We start from the raw sequence: 24,660 nt of genomic DNA, 5'->3' as shown, positions 1-24,660 counted from the left end.
CTAAAGCAAAGGACACCATTTGACCATACTCACCTGGCTGACGCCCCTATAGAAAACCTCTTCTGCCAGCCGAGTTGGACCATCCACGGTCTTGCCATCATCCTCTGGCCCCCAGATGGCAGTGCAGATGTGGATGTGGACAGGGTTAAGATCAAGAGATTTTCGCCTCCACAGCATCGGTCACTTCCCATCCAGCATCCGCGCACCGCCTATCTTTCTCATCTAATGATATGGGTTTAATCACACTGAGTACAACAGCTGTGAAGGGATGGGAACTGGCTCTAAGGGCACTTGAGCTTGATGTTAACCTTTATTCAGCATGTTCCGCATTTTTAGGAGAACTTGTACCTGCAGTATACATTCCGGACACAAAAAATCATCAATGATGTAAATCCAATGTCTTAATCACCTTTTAAATCGTGACATCAAATTAGGAGATGAGGGAGAGGTCGGCGGAGCTGACGTTCCTCTTGGGTGTGTGGAAGGAGACTCTTTCTTTGAGGTATTTGGGTCTGATGTTGTGGAGGGATTTGTAGGCGTGGGTAAGTAACTTGAAGATCACTCTCTTCTCGATGGGGAGGCAGCGTAGGTCTCATAGGTGCTGGGTCATGTGCTCGTGTTGTTGGTTTTCCAAGGACGAGTCTGGCTGCGGTGTTCTGTATGGTTTGGAGATTATAACCGTGTTCTGTTTTAGTGATTCGATTTTCTGGTGCGAGAGCAGCCGTACCACACACAGCTCAAAGTCCAGTGTATCAATATGATCAATAAACTTTAAGTGAGAGGATGCTATCACCAGAAGGTGCTCTGTTCAAGTCATCCATGATATGGAAAATGACATCCACCTTGTTATTGTTGATGCATGCAGTAGGTGATTATAAAATCTAAATAAAGCAATACAATTGGTCACCTCAGTTGTCTGGAAGTAAGCACTCTGAAGATGTTATAAACTGTAAATATTTGTGTAAGCTGGGTATCCATAACCACATGCCTGGTACCCATTAAATAATAATGTCATTCTGTAAACACTGCTTTAAGATCAAACAACTCTTTATCTACTAGTATGTAATTACTTGTATGTAATTACTTGTCCTGATCACGGGGCAGGCTGCCTTTGCGGTGTCCACCCGGCCCGATATCTGCTGCTGATTTACCCGGAAGAGTTTGCTGGACTGGGGGGGGGGGCACTCGCTTCTCCCCCCGCCTCCTGGTCTCCCCTGTTGACGCTGGAAGGGGTGGACCTGGCGAGCGGTATCCTGCCAACCTGCTCTGGGGACGGTGTTCCCCGCATGTGCCCCGGCCTCCCCCAGTGGTCCTGCCGCGACGTCGGCTGTCGCATCAGACAGCGGGGGCTGGAGAAGAGCGGCTGGCGCCTCCTACGCACCGCGCGGCCTTTGAAGGCCCAAGGACCCAGGCCGAGACGGTGCTTGCTCCCCTTCTTTCTGCCTCCTGGTCCCCCCTGTCGGCGCTGGGAGGAGCGGGCCTGGTGTGCTGGAAATACGCGGCCTTCTCCTGGGATGTCGTTCCTGCTTGTGCCCAGACATTCCCCAGCGACGTGGTTGCTTAATCAGCTGCCACATCGGGCAGTGGGGGCTGAAGGTCAGTGGTTGTCACCCCCTGCGCAACGTGGGGCTTGTGAAGACTCTGGGGCCTGGTATCCGGACAACTGGACGGAGGAGGGGGGGGGCCTCTAAGTTGCGGGCTTGTCCCGAGGAAGCTCCCAGCCTGACTGGGGTAGGAGCCGGCTTTGAGTGGCTCTGCTTGCTATTTAGACTGATCGGATCTACCTTCTTCCCCCCTCTGGGCTGCGCAATATCTGAACCGGCTCCCACAGGCCCTGTAGTCAATTCGAGGGGAAGCTCCGAGGCACACTGCGGTCCCTGGGCTGGAGGTGGCTCCAGGGAGGGCATCGGCCACATGAATCGAGCGGCGGGAATCCCATGACCGGGCCTGCCAGCCGTTTTCCTGGCCCCCCGGCTTACCGCCATTTATTTGAGGTGAGCGCAGGACCCGGTGGGAGGCGGACCCCCTCCATGTTGTGCCCAATATCCTGACGCTGTTTCGCCATCACCTGCGACCACAGCTCCGACAGCAGGGGCTCTCGGCCGCGCGCATCTGGCGGCGCCCGGCTGTGAGTGAGGGCTTCCATCAGAGGGCCCCAGTCTTGCGTGGCCTGGGTCCCCGGTTCGTCGTACTGGGACGGACTCCCCACACCACTGCACGCTCGAGTTGTGACCCAAAGGGGTGCGGCCGACAGTTGGCTTCTCGGCTCCTACACCATCTCAGCGCTCCGTGATAAAGTTGGGCGGCGGCGGATTTGATTGTGTCTCCACTTCGTTCTGGCTGCTTCCTCCACTTACCCTTGGACTATCTGAAGAGGACCACCAGCTCCCTGCTGTGGGGGTTACCGGCGAGGAGTCTGGGACTCTACAGTTCCGCTGAGTGTTACCATGGGCAGAACTGATAGATTGGTGAAGACACCTGCCACCCAAATCAAAATGGACCGCTTCACCACCTCAGATGCAGGGGCAACTGGGGGGCCCGCTGAACAGGAGCCTCCACCGTCTGCAGATTTGTCCGCCATCCTACAAGCCAGCCACGCCTCACAAACCTCAGTGGAAGGCAAGATAGCAGAGGTGCAAGTGGACATGACTATCATCCGGCAGGACCTCTGAAATGCCACAGACAGGATCAAGGAGACCGAAACCCGAATCTCCACGGCTGAGCGTCCAGCAACATAAGGGACAGGTGGCTCGTCTCCAGTCGCATACCCAAGAGTTGCATCGCCAAGCAGAAGATGCGGAAAACAGGTCCCGGCGCAATAGCCTCCGCCTGGGGGGCTTTCCGTAGGGAGCGGAGCAAGGCCGCACGGTGGAATTCCTGGACAGGTGGCTATGATCATGGGTCCCCGAGGGCTCCCTCTCCCCATGGTTTGCGATGGAGCGGGCCCACAGATCCCTTGCCCCCAAACCACTGCCGGGTGCGACCCCCCGAACAATCATAATGCGGATTCTCAACTTCAAGGACCGCAACGTCATCCTGGCTGAGGCCCGTAAACAGCAGTAGCTCCACTACGAAAACCATGCAATCATGATCTTCCCGTACTATACCCATGCGCCGTTCCCTTGGTGAAGTTAAACAGAAACTGAGAGCACTCAACATCCAGTACCGGCTCCTTTTCCCGGCGCGCCTCAGAGTGGCGTTCGCTAACAAAACCTTGTTCTTTGATTCTCCTACTGAGGCCTGGGCCTGGGCAACGGAGGAGCACCCCCTGCGGACCGGCGACCGGACTTCGCCCCTGGGGGGGGGCGGTGGACTCATCCCTCCCGCACCTTTCGCTCCCCAGCCTCAATGCAACCGCCCCGCATGCGACGCGGGCCGAGACGGGCCCAGTCGGACTCCCCGCCGGGCCACTCCCGACAACCAATAATGCTGTCTGCAGACTCTTTAGCCGGGAGGCGGTCCGACTCCTCTGGCCGCCTGGACCGTGGAGGTGCTTCGCCCGGACTTTTCTGCTTGATCTTCCAGACACAGACCTCTCACGTAGTCCGACGCTCCTGAGAGACCTGGCCTGAACTCGTCCCTGCCTGCCAGGCTTAGCCCCGCAGCAGGAGACTGTGTTTAGACTCGTATCATTCTCTTCTTCCCAATGGACTCGTTTATATACATTCTGTCATGAGGAGGGGTCCTCCATGCTTCCCCATTCCCAAGCATTCTAGTTTGGTCTTTGTTTCACTTGTTTATTGTTAGGGCGACAGATGCTTCAGTTCCTGAAGTGTAGGGTGGGGGGTGGGGATGGGTAGAGGGGACCATTGTCCCGTATTTGCGGTTTATTTTTGTTTTCTTTGTTCTTTAGTTTTGTCACACCAGCTCTCACACGGCCCCCGGATTCACAACCGGTGGGATACGCAGACTTCCCGCTGGACACTATACTAGGCCCTCAGGCGCCCCTTCTTGATTCGATTGTCAAAACCGCCACACCCTGCCAACATGCCTGACACACCTCTACTGAGCACTTCTCTGTGCATCATGTCTTGGAATGTTAACGGCCTCCTGGACCTATTTAAGCGCGTAGCGGTCTTGCGCTATGCACAACGCCTTGGGGTGGACATATTACTGTTACAAGAGACACATCTGATGGGTAATCACTGCCCCTTTTTAACACGCTACGGCTACGATACGACTTGGCACTCGGGGTTTACTCGGGGATCCCGAGGGGTGGTGATCCTAGTGAAACGTTCTCTTCCTCTTGTGACTATGCGGACAACCCTTGATGCCCAGGGTACCTTTGTGGCCCTCAGCGGCACACTAAACGGTAGCCCCATCAATCTTGTGTTGCTCTATACCCCTCCTTCAATGTTGACGACGACACTAGCCAAATCTGCTGACCTCCTGGCATCCCTACGTTCCTCGGGGGTGACTTTAATGCGGTCTCCACACCTGACCTTGATGCGACAGGTCCCCCCTCCTCTAGTAGAATCACACAAGCGAAGCAGCTGACGACCTGGCCCGAGTCGTTAGGTCTATGCGATGCATGGCGTATATGGCACCCACACTCTAAACAGTTTACATATACTTCGGCGGCGCATCACACGCAGGCATGCATTGATGCCATCTTTGCTCCATCAACGGATTGCCTCAGGATTTAGGATGTCGCTATCCTCCCACAGGGTATCTCCGACCACTCCCCGGTAACAATTTGCACGGCCCGCCCCCCCCCCCGCCTCTATGCAGCAAACATGGAGACTCAATGCTTGGTTCCTCCAAGACAAGGAGTTTCGGAAGGTGGTGGGACAGGAACTCAGACACTACTTTCTCTCTAACGACGGATCCGTCTCCTCACCGGGCGTCCTGTGAGAAGCGGGCTAGGCCACAATCAGGGGGGTCGCCAAAGGGCCAGCTCAAGCTCCAGCGGCAAGCCCAATTAGAACAAATTACCACATGGGGAACGTGCCTCCATCCAATCCCCAGAAGCCCCCGATGCGAGACTTCTTGCCCAGCTCCATTCAGAAATCAAGCAGTCGTCGCTGGACGCGGCCAAACTCCTTTGGCGCTCATCTGTCGCCAGGGTATATGGTTGGGGCGACAAAAATGGCTCTCTCCTCCATTGCCTTACCACATATCCTAGGGCGAACCGCATAATTCCCAAGATCATGGCGCAGGATGGTTTGGTGTGTTGTTGCCCAGAGGAGATGGCCCGTGCCTTTGGGTCCTACTACCGTCAACTGTATGAGGCTCGCTCTCCATCTCTTTCTCTCGCAGAAATGCTGGAGATGGGGGGTGGCCGCCTTCCCAGCTTGGATCCCGTTAGTCAAGAAGACCTTAACCGCCCAATCACACAAGAGGAGATTGGGGAAGCAATTGCCCTTATTTCCTCAGGCAAGACACCGGGCCCGGACGGTCTCCCTCAAGAGTACTACATGCAGTATCGGGATCTTCTCACCCCCCATCTTGCAAGACTGTTCCGGGAGGCTGTTGAAAAGGGCTCCTTCCCACGGGAGATGGATATGGCCACCATTGCGGTTCTTCCTAAGTCCCAGCCGCCCTCGACACGATGTGCAGATTACCGCCCTATCTCTCTCCTTAATACCGAGGTTAAATTGTTCGCCACGATCCTCGCCCAGAGACTCAAACCCCACTTGTCCACGTTGGTTCATCCCGACCAATGCGGGTTCATTCCCTCACGCGGCAACAGGCACTGTCTCTGTAGAGTGCAGTCAGCCTTGGACCACTGACATCACCTCACCCCGTATCTTGCGATTCTTCTTGTGGATTTTGAGAAGGCCTTTGACTCGGTGGATTGGGTTTTTTTAGAGGATGTCCTTGACAAGATGGGACTTGGTCCCCGCTTTCGCGCCATGGTCAAGGTTCTTTACGCCTTTCCTTGGCTTGTGTACTGGTGAACGGGGTTCTGTCAGAGCCCTTTCCGGTTTGCAGGGGAACAAGGCAGGGTTGTCCCCTTCCCCCCTGCTCTTTGCCTTGGTGATGGACCCTTGGCATCCCTGATGCGGTCGTGCGAGCATGTGCGGTGCTGGGAGTGGCCCAACACCGAACCAGACAAAATTGCACTCTACGCAGATGACGTCCTCATCTACTTAGCAGACCCTGCCTGATCAGGCCCCCATTGTCTCTGCATTCCTTCGAACGGGCCTCTGTCCTTCGGTTGAACCCTGACAAGTCGGTTCTAGTTCCCCTCCACCTGTCCCGCGAATGTTTCGATTGGCCGTCCAATATTCCTCTTCGCCGCCAATCCTTCAAATACCTGGGAATATGGCTGACCTTGCTCCCTGAGCTCTGCTGGGTCCTTAACGTCACTCCCCTGGTGAAACGGGCCAAGGCGGACCTCCAGAAGTGGCAGTCGTTGCCCCTGAACCCTATGGGGAGGGTCGCCCTATTTAAAATGATGGTGCTCCCCCACTTCCTCTATGTTCTCCAAAACACCCCCGTGTGCTTTCCCAAGGCCTGGTTTCGTGAACTCGATAGCATGGCCAACAAGTTTTTGTGGGGGAAAGGTAGGGCCCGACTGGCGCTCAATGTCTGCAGGATCCCCTTGTTCGATGGGGGTCTGGGGATGATCCATCTCTATTTGTACTATCTGGCCATGCGACTTCTCTCCCTACATGATTGTTTCAATGGGGGATGGTCGGACCCGGCTTACAGCCTCGAGGTCGAGGAATTGGGCCTCACCAGGATTGAAGCCATGTTATACGGGGCTCCTATCTCTTCGCGTCTACCAGAGGTGACGCGCTCAGTGTTGCTAGCCTGGCGGGCTGCACTGCGGCACATCAAATGGACACACACACTGACACAATGTACGCCCTTGTGGCAGGGGACCTGGCTCAAAGAAGTTAGCGCGCTGCAGGGTTTCAGGGCTTGGGACCTTATAGGCATCTCACAATTAGGCGATGTGTGGGTGGGAATCACATGCGGTCCTTCGGAGACATCCAAAGCAGATATTCCCTGCATCAATCACAATTCTATAGGTATTTGCAATTGCGTTATGCCCTCCACACGCACCTTACCACAGGTACATGTCTTCCTGATGACAGCCCGCCTGAGGCTCAGATTATGTTTGGGGACATAGGGAAGGGTGGCATCTCCCGCACACTGATCAACAATACCCCTACTTCACTGGACCGACTGCGGGCTCAGTGGGAGGGTTGTTTGGGCACCTTGGAGGAGGAAGATTGGCGGGACGCCCTTATGGCTCCTAGGACGGTCACTGCATCCGCTAGATTACGCTTGGTGCAACTCTATTATTTACATGCTGCATATCTCACCCCAATGCGCCTTCACCGAGCGGGATTCAGCCCAACCTCCGCTTTTTCTAGGTGTGGCCACGACCCAGCTGACTTCCTCCATGTGGTATGGGCATGCCCCTGTTTGGCGCGGTTCTGGGGGGAAATTGAAGAGGAACTCACCGAAGTTTTAGAGTGAGAGATCCCCCATGACCCGAAGCACACGATCCTGGGCATCACTGATGGGTTGGATGGGTCTCGGAACGAAAAGCTGTTGTTCACTACAGCAATGGTGGTTGCCAAAAGGGACATTGCGGCCTCCTGGAAGCTCCCTGAACCTCCGAGTGTCGGACGATGGAGGGCTGGGGTGGATTGGTGTGCCACAAAAGAGAAAGTTATGTATGAGGCAGGTGGATGTCCCAAGAAATACCATAGGGTTTGGGGGAAATGGTTGGGGGGTGCGGTTTAGTCATAAAAGGAATGTCCGCATTCATATTCCTATGCCTTTATCAATGTCTGTAAACTGGGTGGCACTAACTTCTTTTTGCAGTCCTAGATTTTCATGGTGTTGTGCTGTATGGCTGGTGTACTCTTATGTTGTCAACATCAATACAAATTTGTTTATCAAAAAAATCCCCCCAAAAAACTTTGATAAAAGTGAACAAATCCAATGATAACTAGGATGTTCCCAGCAGAAGTTGTTGTTGGCCAGTGACGCTTGGCTTGCAATTTTTTCATACCCATCCAGATACCTTTATGTGATAAACTAAAACATGAGACCACCAATACTGTCATAGGCAAACACATGGAGGGAGAGGTAATTTTACCCAACGTCTTTACAAACGAGGACATGAAAAAAAAGCTACACCTATTTTTTGTTTCTGAAGAATAAAAGGTGCCTATCACTGAAATGTTCTCAGAACTATGTACTACCTAGGTCGTGAGGTAGCAACTACAAACACATGTATAGGTTGTAATATGACAACAGGAGGTAGTTAATAAAAACTCTGAGTGGATTCCAGCATCCAATGATTCTTCCACATTTGTCTACTTCCTTTCTCCTTGCCTGTTTCACACAACACTATTATGAAAAAAAGAGGGTAGAAAATTGAGGGAAAAGATCCGGCCCCCCTCTTCAACCCTTCCAGTTGAGGGACTTCATATTAAGCAGACCGTACCTACTTGTGTGCACGTCTGTGCATTCCATGTCATTTAATACGTTTTTTTTTTATTTTCTCAGAAAAAGATCCATTCTTAGAACAGTGGAACAATAATGGGAAGAAAATTCGGAGAATTTGTTCTACCTTTATGCAGCTTGATGTAGATGTAACAGTTGCTCCACTGCTAAAAGTATGACATGAAAAGAGCACTTCAAGTTTGTAGGCAAAAATTGTATTCCACAGGCGTGTCAACACAGCTTTTTTTTAAAAACGTTATCTTGGCATTTGTACAAAATACTGTAAACAAGGGTCGCGCACTAGCATATCAAAGCTCCATCCTGAGCACATTAAAATATTGAGAGGAGCATTTTTACAAATCCCAGGGAAAAAAACAGTACATTGTTCTAATAAGAAAAATCGTAGCACCCCTCATCTTTTTAAATGTACCTCAAATGCAGGAAAAAAAATGCTGCTTTCTCAGTTCCTCCATTATGGTTCACGCTTTGTAATTAAGTGGCGGCTCCTCCGCTAAGGCAGAGGAGTGTCGCCCCACTGCTGAAAAGGAAAAATAAAATAATAATAATGTACTGTTATTATTATTTTATTTTTCCTATTTAGTCAGTGGTGGGGTGGGGCGGGGCTGGCCAGAGCAGGGGAGGAGTGGTTTGCACTTCCTAAGTGAGCATGACTGGTTGGCCGGCCCTCTTGGGCCTGTCAAACAGTCATGCGTGCTTTGCATGTTCCCTACCAGGCTGCATTACACAGCCTGGTGACGAACATGCACAGGCTCCCTGTCCCTGTCGGTACTCAGACCAATCACAACGCTGAATTGCAGCAATGTGATTGGCTCAGGGGAACCTGTGTGCCTGGGTTCTTCCTGCTGCCGGCCGGGATTGGAGAAAGTAAGAAGGAAGAGGACGGAGGAGAGGCGGCAGCTTGGCGTTTCAGATAAGTCTTTTTTTCCTTTTTTTTCATCCCACCCCCTGACCCCCACCACCCCCTTTCCGGTAACAGTTGCTACTGTAGTAATTATTCCGTTTTTACTAGAGGGGCTTGAGTCCCATGTGCCACCTCATCCCGCAATATGATAGGAGTATATTTATGCCATGCTGAGGACTGTGAGTGACCCAGACTAGAAGGAAGGGGTGCAACAGAGCAGTGGAAAGGGAAGGACTTAAAGGATACCTTAAGAGGGAGAGAGGATGGCTTGGGACGATACTCCATGGGTGGGCTGGGGAGGGGGTTTGGGAAGTGACTTAACATGAGATAACAGCCTGGACAGGACTGCCAAACAGAAATTGACTCGAAGATATTATAATGGATTTCCACCGGGGAAGCCCTACGATTCCTACTGTTACCCATGATACTTTTTCAGCACCTCCGTCTCAAATCGACCTAACCTTTCCTGGGGATCAAACTTCAAACATACAGAGACAAGGAGAACATAATAGGGAGGAGGGGGGGGGCATCCTTAAATTTCATCGCCCCCCCACTTTGACCAGGGGTCCCCCGGTGGTCCCATCAAACATTTATCCAGCCTTGAAAACTCAGTTCCCATCCTCATACTGCAGCTCTAAACATTTAGCCCGTTGAACCCTTTGCCAATAAAAATGAAAACTCTAATATGGTCTGTATGGTTTAGGCTCTTGCTGCTACTGTGTCGCAGTGCCTTCTTTGTACTGTTATGTTTCCCACACTGGGGTCAACAGATCAGGCAGCTTCAAACATCTCCCCTCACAACCACTAGTCCTCGACTCCACAGTCGTCACAGACCAAACACTTGTCTTTCACTGTGCTCCCAGGCAATGGGATCTGAAACCTGCACTGACGCACATAAACTTATGGATTCGAAAAGCTCAGGTTCTGTGCACAAGGAGGACGGTGTGCCTTCTAATCTAACAGAATACCATCAATAAAGCCAGTCCCTCACTCTTCATTTTGCTGAGTGGCATAACTCTGCCCATATCCTTGCTCTCCGCCTCCCACTTTGGGGCCACTTACAATAGTCTGCACCCATAATGCCTTTACCTTCCCTCAGTAATGCCCCAGATCTACAACCTATAAATACACTCTCTTGTGGGTTTCACTCGAACCCAGACGTTTCTTACAAGGGCCTGGAGTTCTAGAGTATCTTGGGCCTACAGCAAAAGGTTAAAGCATGGACAGAGTAATGCTCCTTTGAACCAAGGAACCTCAGGCATCCGCTTGCCCTGTGTCCTGGACTGGGGGCCCATGGTCCGCTGTTTCATCTCCATTTCCTCCACCCCCGGTAGCCCATCATGAGTCTGCTGTGACATGCACCCTGAGCAGGGTGTGATGTTTTTGTGAAGTTTTCACTTGAAATGTGGTGTGGTAGTGATCCTAACTCATGTCAGTGGCTGATATCTGCCATCACATGTTGCCTACGTTGTTCGTCAGACCTTGGAATAAACTGTGCTGCAATTACATCCATAAACTCTTGTAGCACTTTTTTATTTAAAAAAAAAAATGTAAAGAAGCTGTGGCATGACAAAGCCCAAGAGGTGTCCTTTAGGCTCATTTACGCAGCAATAATTACAGAAAAACATCAGCACTTACATCCAGCAAAGCCACAGAGTGAGAAACTCCTCGCAAATCCACTTTTGCATAACGGCATACCAACTTCATTTGGCCAGAGTATCAAAAACAAGGGGAGACAGTAAAAACGTCACATTGATTCTGTTAAAAGTCTTATATAGTGAATGCAGAAATGCACAGCCTTGTACCTTTCGGTGTGAAGTAAAAGGATCAGTTTTTAGGAGGCTGTGCATGTTCGATAAAACCGTTGGCATAGTCTTTGTCCCAGTACTCTTTGAGATACTTGTTCTCTTTCCCGATATATGTATTTATCTGCAAAGAAAATGGCTCCTGGGCTCCAGAACTAAATGAGTGACATGCCAACAAATATAAGCTTTTTGGTGGTTATAGATCCTGAAAGCTGGCAGAACAACGTGTGGTACAAAAGTCAGAGTTCAAGTAGATTGTGCACATTCTAAGAGTGCCATCTGCTTTCCTGCCCAAAACCACAGGTGACAACCAGTCAGAGCTCTCAATAGGCTCAATGATACCTTGTTGACAAAGATTCCAGATCCAGATTAAATTCCTTCCTCATAGAAAAAGGTACTCCTCTGGGTTTAGGAACTATAGGCTAGACCCCTCCTTCAAAATTATGCGGTGAGAAAAAACCCTTGATCCTACCAAACTTTTTGCTAAAAACTTCAGGAAAGGATGCCTTCCAACTCCCTACCTCTACCGCCTATACCAATTTGCACTCACCCTTAAGCAACACCTGCTCTAGTCCAGAATGATGCCTACATTCCTTTGCTCAAACAACCCTAGTAAACAAGATCCATCCTTTGTTATGTAGACCGTGGCAGGTGTACTATGACCTTTAAAACTCAAAACACTGTCAAATTCTCCCAGAACTTCCACTGGCTTACCCCCATATGGGATGGGTTTAACTTGTGACTTCTTCAGAATAATATTGTAAAATGTGTGCCACTCTTCAGGACCAATGAAGGTAAAAAACATGACCCAGAATCTGTCATCATGGAAACCGAAATACCGGCGACAGCAATCTGACAGAATGGTGTCTTGACACGCATGGTATCTAACTTTAGCACCTAGTTTTGCTCAAGTTCCTATACTTCAGCTGAATAAGAGATCATCATTACATTTCCCTCTTCAATATCTGACTCAGAGCTGCCTTCTGATGTACACTCACCAGAAAGCACGTTTGGATTATGGTTTAAAATTTGTTGCCTTAGATTTGCATACCCTTGCAAAGTGTCCCTTCTTACATTTTGCAAGGGTCTTTTCAACAGCTGGACATGAGGAAGCATTGCCTAAATGGTTTTTGCTGCCACACCTATGACACCCAAATGTTCCGCTTGTTCCCCCGGAAGTTGCTTCCTCATGTAAAACTTGGGCCTTTCCATAATGATGTTGCGCTTCTTCTTGAACCGAGAATCCAACATTTTGTTAGCAGAAGCATAATAGTCAACAGCATCCCACTCCCCCATCATCACAGCTACGGTTAAGTGCTTTAGAACTTTCCTGCCTTTGGTTCCCAAACAGAGCCAACATTTTCTTTTGGGTAAACACCTCCTCTTCTATGTCCTCCAAATATGCTTCAAAACCTTCCACCCAAGCTTCCCATTTGATTAGAGGGTTACCCGAAATGGGAGAAAAGTGGAAGGTGGTAGCACAGATTGCTGAATTTCTGTATGTTTTTACTATAGTGACAGTCATAATATGTTGAACATAAATGCACACTAAAATTGCACATTAAAACATGCAACACTAACATATGCATTCACCAGTACAGCATTTCATAGCAATGTCACATGAGACAGGACAAAACTAAAAGTGGTGATGGGAAAATGACTTCCTAGACACTTCATTAGGCAAAAAAAAGCCCAAACTGCATGTTAAAAAAACTCCTGTAGCAAAGGTTTAAACAGCAAGTCATTAAAAGGTGTGCGCATCACCAAAAAGTGCACACATTATGCAAAACAACATATTAACTATATGCACTGTTCGTATCAGCTATGAAGTGGTAGAAATGCTTCAATCTGAATTAAGCCCAAAAGTACACACAATGCCAAGTTGTGTATATCACCGATGCGCACTGTTGCGGACACTGCCAGAGCAGAAATACAGGCCTGAAAAAGGTGTGCCATTCACCGACACGCCAAGTGTCGCGAAGACTACACTTGCTCCTTGCGCAAAAGTGTTGGCCTGAAGAGCTGTGCGTATCACTGATATGCGAAGCGTAGCTCCTTTACGAAGTTCAACACTGAAGCTTGTGTACTGGACACATGCTTCTGAGATTGCCAGGCAGCGGTCGAGGCGATATGGCTGTCATCCCGACGTGCATCACATAGCTTGGTGGTTGCCAGACAAGAGAAGTCTGCTGCACTAGGCCTGATTGCCACACGTCGAGCACTGGGCAAGTCAGAGGAACGCTGATGTCAATGTATGTGCCACAGCCAGCACAATTCCAGTCGAAAAAACTAACAAACGACTCCTGTGGCTCCTCCGGACGTCATCCAACCACATCAAGTTAACGACCCTCAATGCGCTTCTTTCCTAGATGAAGGAATAAATCAAATCGCTGAAAAATGCCTGCTCAGGAAGTCAGCGGGGTTGTCTCCACTCATCACCACTAAAAAAGTCCTTAAATGGCCACAGTTCACAGTGTGAGTTTTAACAATTTCTTGAAGAGGAAGTAATGGTACGACTAGCAGAGCAAGCGGCAGCCAGCAACCGTCTCAAGCTAACCAGCACTCTACATTCCACCTTGACAGTAGTTAGCAAGGTGGCGCATGCTTCAGGTTCTGAGCACAGAACCTAACAAATACCCAATAATTTGTTACTGTGTTTCTCATAAAATCTTCCCAGAGAATCTTGTTGGACAGTGTTAAAAAAAGAAATACCAAAAGTTGTGTTATATTAACAGACAATGACAACTGAACAGTTTACATTTGTGACCTGTTGGTACTTATCTATTCACCAAAAGTCTCACAATATTTTAGAGTCCCCCCTCACAGTAGGAGACCTACTAAGTCCATGCTACACAAGCTCCTGCTACAGAAACTTTAGTTGTTTGCTTTAGTTTGAAAGAGCATCCAGGCATGAATCTCTGTGGTGAAACATTGCTACACCAGTATGTATGGTGTAACCTGCAGAAACATTAAAATGGTCAAGATTAAGAATCTGAGTCGGACATGGCTGACAAATAAATGCTGAAAAGTAAAAGGAATACCAAAGAACTAATCTGTAAAATGCAAAGATTTAAAATGGTGCCTAATGCGCAAGATCCAATTTCTCAAATTCAGAAAAGTTCTAATACAATCTGTTTTACATTTTGAATTATTTAACATAAGTAACACATGCATGTAAAGATGTTTTATTAAACACTCACTATGTATAATGCAAAAAAGAAACCAAAAGTATTACTATTTAAAAATTGATATATTGAGACAGAGTAAAACAGAATAAAAGTACAAAAAACTAGCCAACTCACCTGGCTGATTCTCTGGTATTCTACAGTCTGAGCTACGTTGAAATTCTCCACTTAAATGCCAACTAAACTCTTGGCTAAAAGGGCAATAGTCAGCAATTTCTACTGATCCGCCATAATATGCCAAATCCTCAGTCCCAACTCCATTTAGATGGTCAAAGTACTGTAAAAAAGCAGCAAACAAAAAAGGATTACGAATCCTCTCAACAGAACCTAACAATTAAGAAAGAATTTACACTTGCCAGTAATCCTTCATTCTTGAGCTCTATATCCAGTTCCCAACAATGTGAATCTCTTACACCCTGTGTAAATGGAAGCCATTTTCAAGCTTAAATCAGTGGCATCTTAGTGATACAAGGACCGTTATAAAAAAAACAATATTGTTGTATGAGAGCCACTCGTACTGCACCTAATGCCTAGCATTTTAGCAACAGTACTAAGCACTCAATAATATACTTTGCCAGGCTGAACCACCAAAGCAGCAAGGGGGAAAGAAGGGTGGGTCTTAGAGAAACAACTGAAATGCAGAGTGCAGTTCCGAAAATGACAGGAATGTTCAATTTATAACTTTCCCCAGTGAGTTAAAGTTGGTCTATCTTGAGTAGGCGCCATAATAAAGTTGGTCTATCTTGAGTAGGCGCCATAATAATGCACCTGCAAAGGTGGGTTGGTGCTGGGAATACCACTGTCAACAGACAATACTTTAAAATACTTCCCTGGTGGCAGAGTCCATTAAGGGTTTTTTGTGAATTTATGTGCCCAGAAATAAGTCGCAGTTTCACAATTCATCATGAGTGGGTGTGTATTAAAGGTCAGGTCCAAAATAGCCTTTCTTTTATTTAATCCACGCTCTTAAGTCGTTACACTATACAATGGGATCACTTTGTAAAGTTGGTATTTTCAGCCATAATGCCTTCCGGCTTGTCAGAAAATTCAGAACATTTTCAAAAGAGATCCCTTGCCCAACTTTAAATTTGAATTAAATCAGCCCAACCTTGAAAACGCATGTTGATAAATGCTGCCACATGCTCAAAACCCTAGAAAGAAGATTAAGCATTTAGTCTTCCACATCACTGAATGTCACTATCACTATCATTAGAAGGCAAATGCTACTTACCAGTATGCATCTGTTCTTGGCATGTAGAGCTGCAGATCTACACACTGTGCATAGATCGCCATCTGGTGTTGGGCCCGGATGAATGCAGTTGTTTTTCCTCTTGGAAAGTCTTTGGAAGTCACGAGGTATGTGACTCCTTTGGATCGTATTGCGCATGGGCTTCGGCTCCATCCTCAGATTGTTTTTCGCCAGCAGGGAAAGGATGGAGCGTAGTAATAAGCAGTGAAGATGCCCATGTGTGTTGTATCTAAATAAGATAAACTGGAACAGATAAAGGGGGTGAGGGACAAAGCACCGGTTTCTATTACCCCTATAGTATCGTTGGCTGAGGGGCAAGCTCTTCCTCTTAAGCCTCTTCCCCCCTTCAACCTGCTTGTGAAATCTCAAATTCAAGACATTGTTTGTAGACATTGTTTGTAGTAATAGGTTTTCTCTTCTGGGTGAAATTGACGTCGATACCTGTAGCCCCGCCTTGCCTTCCACTGTATTTTTGGACACTAATTTGGGTGCCTCTGCATCTGAGGATAGTTCTACCACTAATTTACCCGAGGGTCTTACTGGTCTTGAATCTAGCAATTATGACATGAAATCTTTATTGGTGGTACTGAAAAATCTTTGCTCCTTGATTGAATCTATGCAAACTAAGATCGAAACTCTAACGGTTACTGTCAGAAAACTTGAAGAATCTAAGCTGTGCTCTGACACCTATTCCAAACCTAATCCTTCCACGTCTAGGGGGGGTCCGATTAAGGCCCCTTTAGAAGTGACAGATAGGCTATGTGTGCCATCTAATGTATGTGGTAAGATTTTGCCCCAAGATTCCCATTCTCTGAGTAACCAGTCTCGTTTCTTAGTTCCATCAAGGGTTGATTGTCCCCCTGCTTGTACCCAGTTTATTGTTAGGCGTCCTACTAGAGCCCCCTCTGGTATGTGTCAGGTTATAACTTGTGCTGGAGGCCCTTCTCTTGTAAATGAGAGATCTGGTATAAGCTCTAGAGGTAATCCTCATCACCAAGTCCAAACTTATGGGTCATACACTCGCACTCCCCACTCACAAAAAATGTATATGGTGAATGTCCCTAGTTTGTCCTCTGGGTCTGACCATGAAACCAGTGAATCCTTGATCAACAAGGTTATTCACTGGATTAGATACGTAAGGGGTTGCCGCTCTGTAATTAGAGCTGATATAGCTGGAGCATGTAGGATTTCTCAGGCTGGTAGAGCGGTGGATTATATTGAGGTCACTCTTATCGATCCTACCATTGCAGAGAACTTAATTAATCTTGAGTTCAGAAGCTGTTCCCCGGATTATTCTGCAATCCAAATGAGGTCCACTCCTATTTGGTCTTCTTGCCCAGATGGTTCTTCTAATCTGCCTCTGGGAGAGTCATGTTTAGAACAAAATGACTGACTGTGTAAAGAGTTTAGTCCAGCTGTTTTTCCTGTTTGTTCTTTCCTGTTTAATAAAACCCCTAATGTCGAGCTAGGTACTCTGGCCAGTGCAGAAATGCAAGGTTTTTCAGTTGATCCGGCAAGGATAAATCAACAGAGTAGCATCCCGGAGGTCCATCAGGATGATAGTGCAACCCACCCAGAGTCTGGGACGCTCCTGTCCTGGAATATTGCAGGACTAAAATCTAAGTTGAAAGATCCAAACTGGGCATTGTTTATTAATTCTTATGATATCTGCTTATTCCAAGAGACCTGGCTACTTGAGGCTCAGTTTTTATTAGGTTTTTAGAACTTAACGTTCCGGCAGTTAAGGGCAAAAAGGGGCGCCCCTCAGGCGGTCTTACTATTTGGATTAGACAGGACCTTGGTATTGTTGTCAAGGAGCTTCCTACTTTGCACCCAGACACCCAGCTTCTCAACCTTAAGTTCAAAAATGGAAAATTGCTGGATATTTATAATGTCTATGCCAGAAGTACTGGTGGAAAGAAGTCTGATACTATAGCTCGCTTGGATGAACTTTTGTTTCTTTACTCTCAGCACTCCCATGTAATTTTAGGTGGAGATTTTAATACAACCTTTGAACCCCTACTTGGTGTTGATTGGAGCATTTCGGAGGTAGAGGGTGGTTTATGGGGTGTTCCAAGACTAGATCTTGAACCTGTCACTCGTTGGTCAGAACTGGCAATCCAGATCAACGCCCTTTGTTTGAACAAGGGGCTTCGTGCAACAAATGGCAGGTCTGAGCAAGATAAGTCAGGGTCCATTACTTTCAAGAGTGACTCTCGTACTAGCAGGATTGATTATATTCTGCCATCATTAGATCTTTGGGATGCCCTGAGGGGTATGGTGGTTATAGACAGACTGGAGAGTGATCACAATCCTCTCTCTCTGTCTACCTTGTTTTGGGTGACCCCCATTGCCCCTAGTGATTCTTCTCCTCAGCACCACCAAGATGTAGTCATCGCTAACGATCTGCGCCATGTTAAATGGGCTAAGGTTGCCCAAAGTCAAGAATGTTTAACCCGTATTTTTAATAGTCTAGAGCTTGCCATTCAGGATTTAGGGGTTGCGTATAACCAGTGTCCTTTGGAACTACATTGTATACCTGGAATGTCGATCCATGATTCCTTCTTTTTAGAACTTAAAAATATTTTTGTAAGGACCTGCAAATCATCTATGCCCAAGTATGACCCTTTACCACGTTGGTATACTACCGAATGTAGAGCTGCTCGTGCGAACCTGGGCATCGCATTGAAATCTGGCGATAGTCTTAAAGTTCGCTCTGCTAGATATGCTTACAAGCAAGCAATCTTTAAATCCAAGCGAGCGTGGGATTTCCAAAGATGGCAGGATCTTAGGGAAGCAGGTGCCCAAAAGGATATGAGACGTTTCTGGTCCGTCTTTAGATGGGGTCCTGGGGGTAACCCTGATAAACCCCAAAACTGGGTTTCGCAAGATGCTTGGGTCAAGCACTTCGAGTCCCTATATGCCGTTGAAGAGGACATGTGTCCCCCCCCCAAATATCAATTTACCTTTTATAAGGAAGACGCTTTTACCCTGGGTGACGTTGTTGATGCCCTTAAATCGTTGGTTCCCGGAAGGGCCCCTGGGATGGATGGAGTCCCTGCTGATATTTTTTTGAGTAATAGCGAATCTTGGGGAAATTATATCCTAATTTTAGCCAATTTGATTGCTAGAGGTGCCCCGATTCCCACTTCCTGGAAAGGTGCCGAAATCATTCCGGTGTTCAAGATAGGGGATAAGTCCCTCCCTGCAAATTATCGACCAATCAGCCTGATTGATACCATGCAAAAAATTCTAGGCAGGCTGATCTTGAACAAAGTGTTGGATTGGGCTTCAGATAATGCAATTCTCTCCCATTTACAAGCTGGTTTTAGAGCTAGAATAAGCACCGTTGATCAGGTGCTGCATTTTGCTATGCTCTATTGGAAGGTGGTTTATTTGGGGGGTGGCAGCCTATATGCTGCCTTTATTGATCTTAGGGCAGCCTTTGATCTTGTCCCCCGGGCATCCCTATGGGCTGTCTTACACAAAATGGGGATGCCAGCTGTTCTAATTTCCCTAATCGCTAGACTCCATGTTGAAAATTTTGCACAGATTAGATGGGGTGGTGTAGGCCAAGTGACTAGGCAGTTCCCTATCCAGAAGGGGGTCAGGCAAGGCTGCGTCCTTGCGCCAACTTTATTTTCTTTGTATATTAATGACGTGGCCAAAATATTAATAGATGCAAATGTTGACGCCCCCTCATTGGCAGGTGCAAAAATTCCTATTTTAATGTTTGCCGACGATTGTCTTATTATTGCTAAAACCCCGAGTGGCTTACAGAACTCCTTAGGTATCTTTGAGGACTTCTGTTTAGTCCGCGGGCTTGAAATTAATGTTTTAAAATCAAAATTTATGACTTTCAACCAGTCCAAATCTTTTAAAGGCAAAATGTATATGAATAATTTGCCATTGGACCAGGTTCAAGATTTTACTTACTTAGGTATTTGTATTCAACACGACTTGGGATGGAAAAAGCAAGTAGATCTGGCATCCCTTAAACACTCTCAACTCTCTGGTGCGCTAAGCAAAGAACATATCCAATCCTTGACTAAACCCATTGACCCTGTACTTCGGGTGTATGATGGCAAAGTGGTTGGTGCCGCGCTCTACGGAGTTGAGTTGTGGGGTTTTGATAACGTACATAAATTATCTACCTCTGAAAATAGATTCCTTCGAAATCTTACTAAACTACCTCAGAGTACTCCCCTTTGCCCCCTGTTTTATGACCTAGGAATGAGACCAATAGCATTAATCGCCTCATTTCGCCCCATACTGTACTGGCGGCGCTTATGGGTTACTCCTGAACTTAGGCTCTTTGCTCTTGGTCTCATGGATATTATCAAATTGGATACCTTTCATAAAGTCAAGTGGCTCCGAAGGGTATATGAGTCACTTCAGGACTTGGGCTTAAAAACCTTGTGGGAGGATCCACTAAACGTTAGCTTCCCGTCTAAGCAAGTACTGAAGGCCTTGTACTGGGAAATGGTAGCCACTCGAGTCTTTAGATCCGCAGCTCCGCTCTCATTATCTGGTGTTTTTTTTTATTTCAAGGATACCATTTCCTTGGCACCTTTTTGGGATGACATTACTAATCCTTTGGATAGGAAGCTTTATTTTCAATTTAGAGTTGGCAGTCTCCCAGTAAGAGAGTTTTCATCTAGATAGGCTGTGACCAATGTGCTTAATTGTCCTGGCTGTATTGCACCTATTGAATCTGTTAATCATTTCCTGTTTCAATGTCCATCCTATGCAATTCCGCGCCGAACCTGGCTAAAATCAATGTGCCGACAGTTGGGCACCAGAAATGCCAAGGTGGCAGTACGTATTTTGCGTTCTGCCGAAATACCACTTGTTTATATTTCTTTTTATTATTTCAAAAGTTTTTTATTGGTTGTTACAGCATAGACATATATAAAGCAAGTCCATTAGTGTAATATGAGTCATAAATTTACGAATCAAAATTACTATACGCTACAGTACATCATAGTAAATGTCAGTACAAAAGTACAACAGTAGAGCACGTATCACATATTTCTGTTGCTAAGTTCCTTGGAAGGGCATGGGTGATTAGGAGCAAAATGTTGGCTGGGTAAATCGTCTCAGAACCTGAAATGTCAATCTTTCTGCAAATACCCTTATTTATTGTTTTAAACTATTTTAATATGTTTTGTCTATTTTGTATATATATAAATTTTGTACGCTTTTATGACAATCGTCAAATAAAGCTTTCTTGACTTGGCCGCAATGGTGCAGTCTAATAGATGTGTAGGCTAGGTTGCATCTTTGTAGGTGTAGTAAATAGCCTATGATGTTTTGAATGGGCACATCTAGGGGATTGAAGTTATTATTGTGACAATAGACCACAAAACTTTTCCACTTGGCTACGTAGCAAGCTCTAGGTAGGCCGTCTAGCTTCTCTAATGACATTCATACAGTCAGGGGGAAGATTTAGATAACCGAATTCTAGGATTTCAGGAGCCAGATCGCAAGGTTGAGCTGAGCTGGGTCCGGTTGCCTGATCTCTCCATGGTTCTGGGTTAAGAGGCGTGGAGAGAGGTGTAACTTTTGGTACGGTACTACAGATAGTTCCGGCAATGTGGTGTACCACGGTTGTCTGGCCCAAGTTGGAGCTACTAGGATGAGAGTGAGGGAGTGTTGTAGTTTGCGCAGCACTAATGGAATGAGTGGGAGAGGCGGAAAAGCGTACGCAAATCTGCCTGACCAATTCATCCATATCGCATTGCCTTTGGACGACGGGTGTGGATACCTGGCGGCGAAGCTTGGGCATTTGGCGTTTTGGTGGGTGGCGAAGAGGTCTATCTGTGGGTACCCCCACATTTGAAAGTACGGGTGAAGAACTTGTGGATGGAGTTCCCACACGTGGATCTGTTGTGTTTGTCTGCTCAGCAGATCGGCCATAGTGTTTTGGACTCCTGGGACATGTTGGGCTAGGAGAAAGATTTTTTGGGGTATGGCCCATCTCCATATGCTCTGTGATAGCTGTGAGAGCTGGGGAGAGTGTGTGCCCCCTTGTTTTTGTATATAGTACATGGCTGTCATATTGTCCATGCGTTTGAAAGGCCTTTAGGGCTAAGAATATGGCTAGTAACTCCAGATGGTTGATGTGGAGTAACTTTTGTTGGGGCGTCCACCTGCCCTGCATGGTGTGATGTAGTAGGTGAGCTCCCCAGCCGGAGAGCGATGCGTCCGCTGTCAGTACTATCTGAGGAACAGATTCCAGGAACGGTCGCCCTTTGGAAAGGTTTTTGGTGGTCCACCACTGCAGAGAGCGATGGGCACGACCGTCTACCACCACCAGATCTGTCAATTGACCCTGGGCCTGGTTCTATTGGCGCGCTAAGCACTCTTGGAGATGACGCATCTTGAGTCTTGCGTGAGGTACTATGAATATGCAAGAGGCCATCATTCCTATAAGTTGCATTAACACTCGAGCTGGAAGAGAGTGTTCCGGTTGAAATTTGGCACGCAGAGCCTGAATGCTTGCTATCCTGGCAGGACTGGGATAGGCTAGCGCTTTTGAGGTGTCTATGGTGGCACCGAGGTATTGTTTTACATGGGACGGTTGCAGATGGGACTTCGTGTGATTTACTGTGAAGCCCAGTTCGTGAAGTAGTTGGGTAGTGGCGTGAGTGTGTTGTACACACTGGTTGTATGAGTTGGCTTTTATGAGCCAGTCGGCTAGGTATGGGAAGACATGGATGTGTTGTCTACGCAGGTGTGCTGCCACTACTGCTAGGCACTTGGTAAACACCCGTGGTGCTGTGGTGACTCCGAATGGGAGCACTTTGAATTGATAGTGTTGACCATCCACTACAAATCTAAGAAACGTCCTGTGAACCTTGTGAACAGGAATGTGGAAATAGGCGTCCTTGAGGTCTAGGGTGGCAAGGAAGTCATTTTGGGAGAGCAGGGGAAGTACCTACTGGAGTGTGACCATGTGAAAATGGTCTGAGTGTATATAGTGATTTAGGGGTCTGAGGTCTAGGATGGGCCTTAGAGTGTCGTCCCTTTATGGTATGAGAAAATATAGGGAGTAAACTCCCATATTTTGTTGGTGGGTAGGAACTAGTTCTAGCACACTTTTTTGTAGGAGGGAGATTACCGCCTGCTTTAGTAGTGACAAATGTTCCTGTGACTGGTTGTTGTTTGGGTGGAATGTTTGGGGGGGTAGATGTAAGTTCGAGGCAGTAGCCTGACCGAATTATTTGTGGTACCCATTTGTCTGAGGTCATAGTAGTCCAGACAGGAAGGAAATTGTGGAGTCTGCCCCCGACCGGAGTGGGATGGTCTGGGGGGAGTGGAGGGAGGTCATTGGTTAGGGGTGGAGGCAGTGCGGGAGGTGTTAGTTTTACCTCTGCCTTTATTATTGTTGCCCCTGTATCCGCCTCTTTGGTAACCCCTTGTGAAGGTGGATTGGGTAGGGGCTTTATAGGAAGTAGAAGTGTTATCGGAGGAGTAGCCTCTGGAGGTGCTTCGAAAGGAAGAGCGGCGAAAGGAGCGACTGGGAGGGTGCGACTGTAAGGCTCCCATAGACTTCGCCGTATCTGTGTCTTTTTTCATTTTTTCCAGGGCATCGTCAACTTTTGGGCCAAACAGATGTTCCTGGTCAAAGGGGTGGTTGAGGATGGAAGCCTGCACCTCTGGCTTGAAACCTGAAATTCATAGCCAGGCATGCCTACGGAGGAGGACGCTGGTGTTAATTGCCCAAGAGGCGGTGTCAGCTACATCTAGGGCGCAGCGAATGGAGATGTTGGTGATGGTCTTACCCTCCTGGATTAGCTCGTTGGCTCTATTTTTGTACTTGTCAGGGAGGTGTTGCATTATGGCTTCTAGTTCATCATAATGTGCCCTGTCATATCTTGCCAAAAGCGCTTGTGTGTTTGCGATGCGCCATATGATGGCCGCCTGGGATGCAGTGCGCTTGCCAGATGCGTCCAAGAGTTTGGACTTCTAATCAGGTGGTGGTGTGTCGCCTGATGCCTGGAAGCTTGCACGCTTTCTTGCAGTGGCCACTACTAGGGAGTCTAGTGGTGTTGGCCCTCTGATGTAGGTGGGGTCTGTAGGGGCGGCCTAATACTTCTTCTCGATGCGAGGGTTGATGAACCTGGCCCTGACCGGGTCTTTAAAGACCTCCGGCGCGTGCTTGATAACCCCTGGAAGCATGGGCAGGATGGAAGTGGCCCTGTGTGTTGTGTCGAAGGTATCTAGGAGGAAGTCCTCCTCCACGGGGTCTGTATGGAGATCCACTCCGTGGTAGTGTGCAGCCCTATGGAGTAGTTGGTTAAACCCCATTGTGTCTTCCGGGGGGGGACGGTCTTGAAGGGTAAAGTTCGTCCAGCGGGACGTTAGGGATGTCTGGAATGCTATAGTCCTCCCATGGGTCTGGGGAGCCTGTAGGAGTGGGGTCCCCTGTGGGTTGGTCAGGGGGTTCGTCCGCTGTGTCATCGTAGACATCGTCATCATCCTCATCAGGAGAGGGTGTGGGGGAATGATGAGGTGGAGGAGGAGGTGGAGGAGGGGGTGAAGGTATTCTCAAAGGGGAGGTAGCAAAGTCTTTCCTCTTTGGAGGTGGATCTGGGGCAGGCTTGTCCAGCGGTCTCTTTTTGATGCTGAGCATCAAGTGTCCAGTTTTAGGGTCTTTGACAAGTGTTTTTTGTAGTGAATCAGGCCAAAACAATTCTTCAGTGAGTGGCCGATCCGTCTGCTCCGAAGGCGTCGGTGCCGTCGTTTTTTTTAGTCTTGGAGTCGGCATCGGTTCGTTGTTTTGAACTGTGCGGCTTCGAGATGGCTGGTTGTTTCCTCGGCTCCGAGATGAGTTTCGGTTTCGGGGTGTCTATGGCTTTGGGTTTTTTGCTCGGCTCCGGGGACGGTGTCGGTACCGAGGAGCCTGTGCTTGTCTTCGGCACCGAGTGCTTCGGTGTGGAGCTCGGTGCGGAGGAGGAGGCCATTTTCTTTTTCGGCGCCGGTGCGGAAGAGTATTTCTCGGCACCGACGGTAGGCTGGCTCGAGCCCGAGCCGCCAGAAGGCTTGATAGGCTTCTTAACCGGGCCCGAAGGCGAGGTGTGG

At 47.9% G+C, this 24,660-nt stretch overlaps 1 protein-coding gene across 1 annotated transcript in view; it reads right to left on the bottom strand.

Annotated features, from left to right (window-relative positions):
* LMLN (leishmanolysin like peptidase) overlaps positions 1-24,660 on the bottom strand; it is a 431,292-nt gene that overhangs the window by 30,647 nt on the left and 375,985 nt on the right. The window contains exon 14 of the mRNA XM_085647501.1: positions 14,442-14,601. Coding sequence (XP_085503627.1) covers positions 14,442-14,601 — 160 coding nt within the window. The remainder of the gene's footprint in view (positions 1-14,441; positions 14,602-24,660) is intronic.

The sequence above is a fragment of the Triturus cristatus genome, chromosome 3_2, assembly GCF_964204655.1.
Source record: "Triturus cristatus chromosome 3_2, aTriCri1.1, whole genome shotgun sequence".
Classification (NCBI taxonomy): domain Eukaryota; kingdom Metazoa; phylum Chordata; class Amphibia; order Caudata; family Salamandridae; genus Triturus; species Triturus cristatus.
Note: the sequence above shows the minus strand (reverse complement) of the source record. Positions and strands in the feature narration are given on the sequence as shown.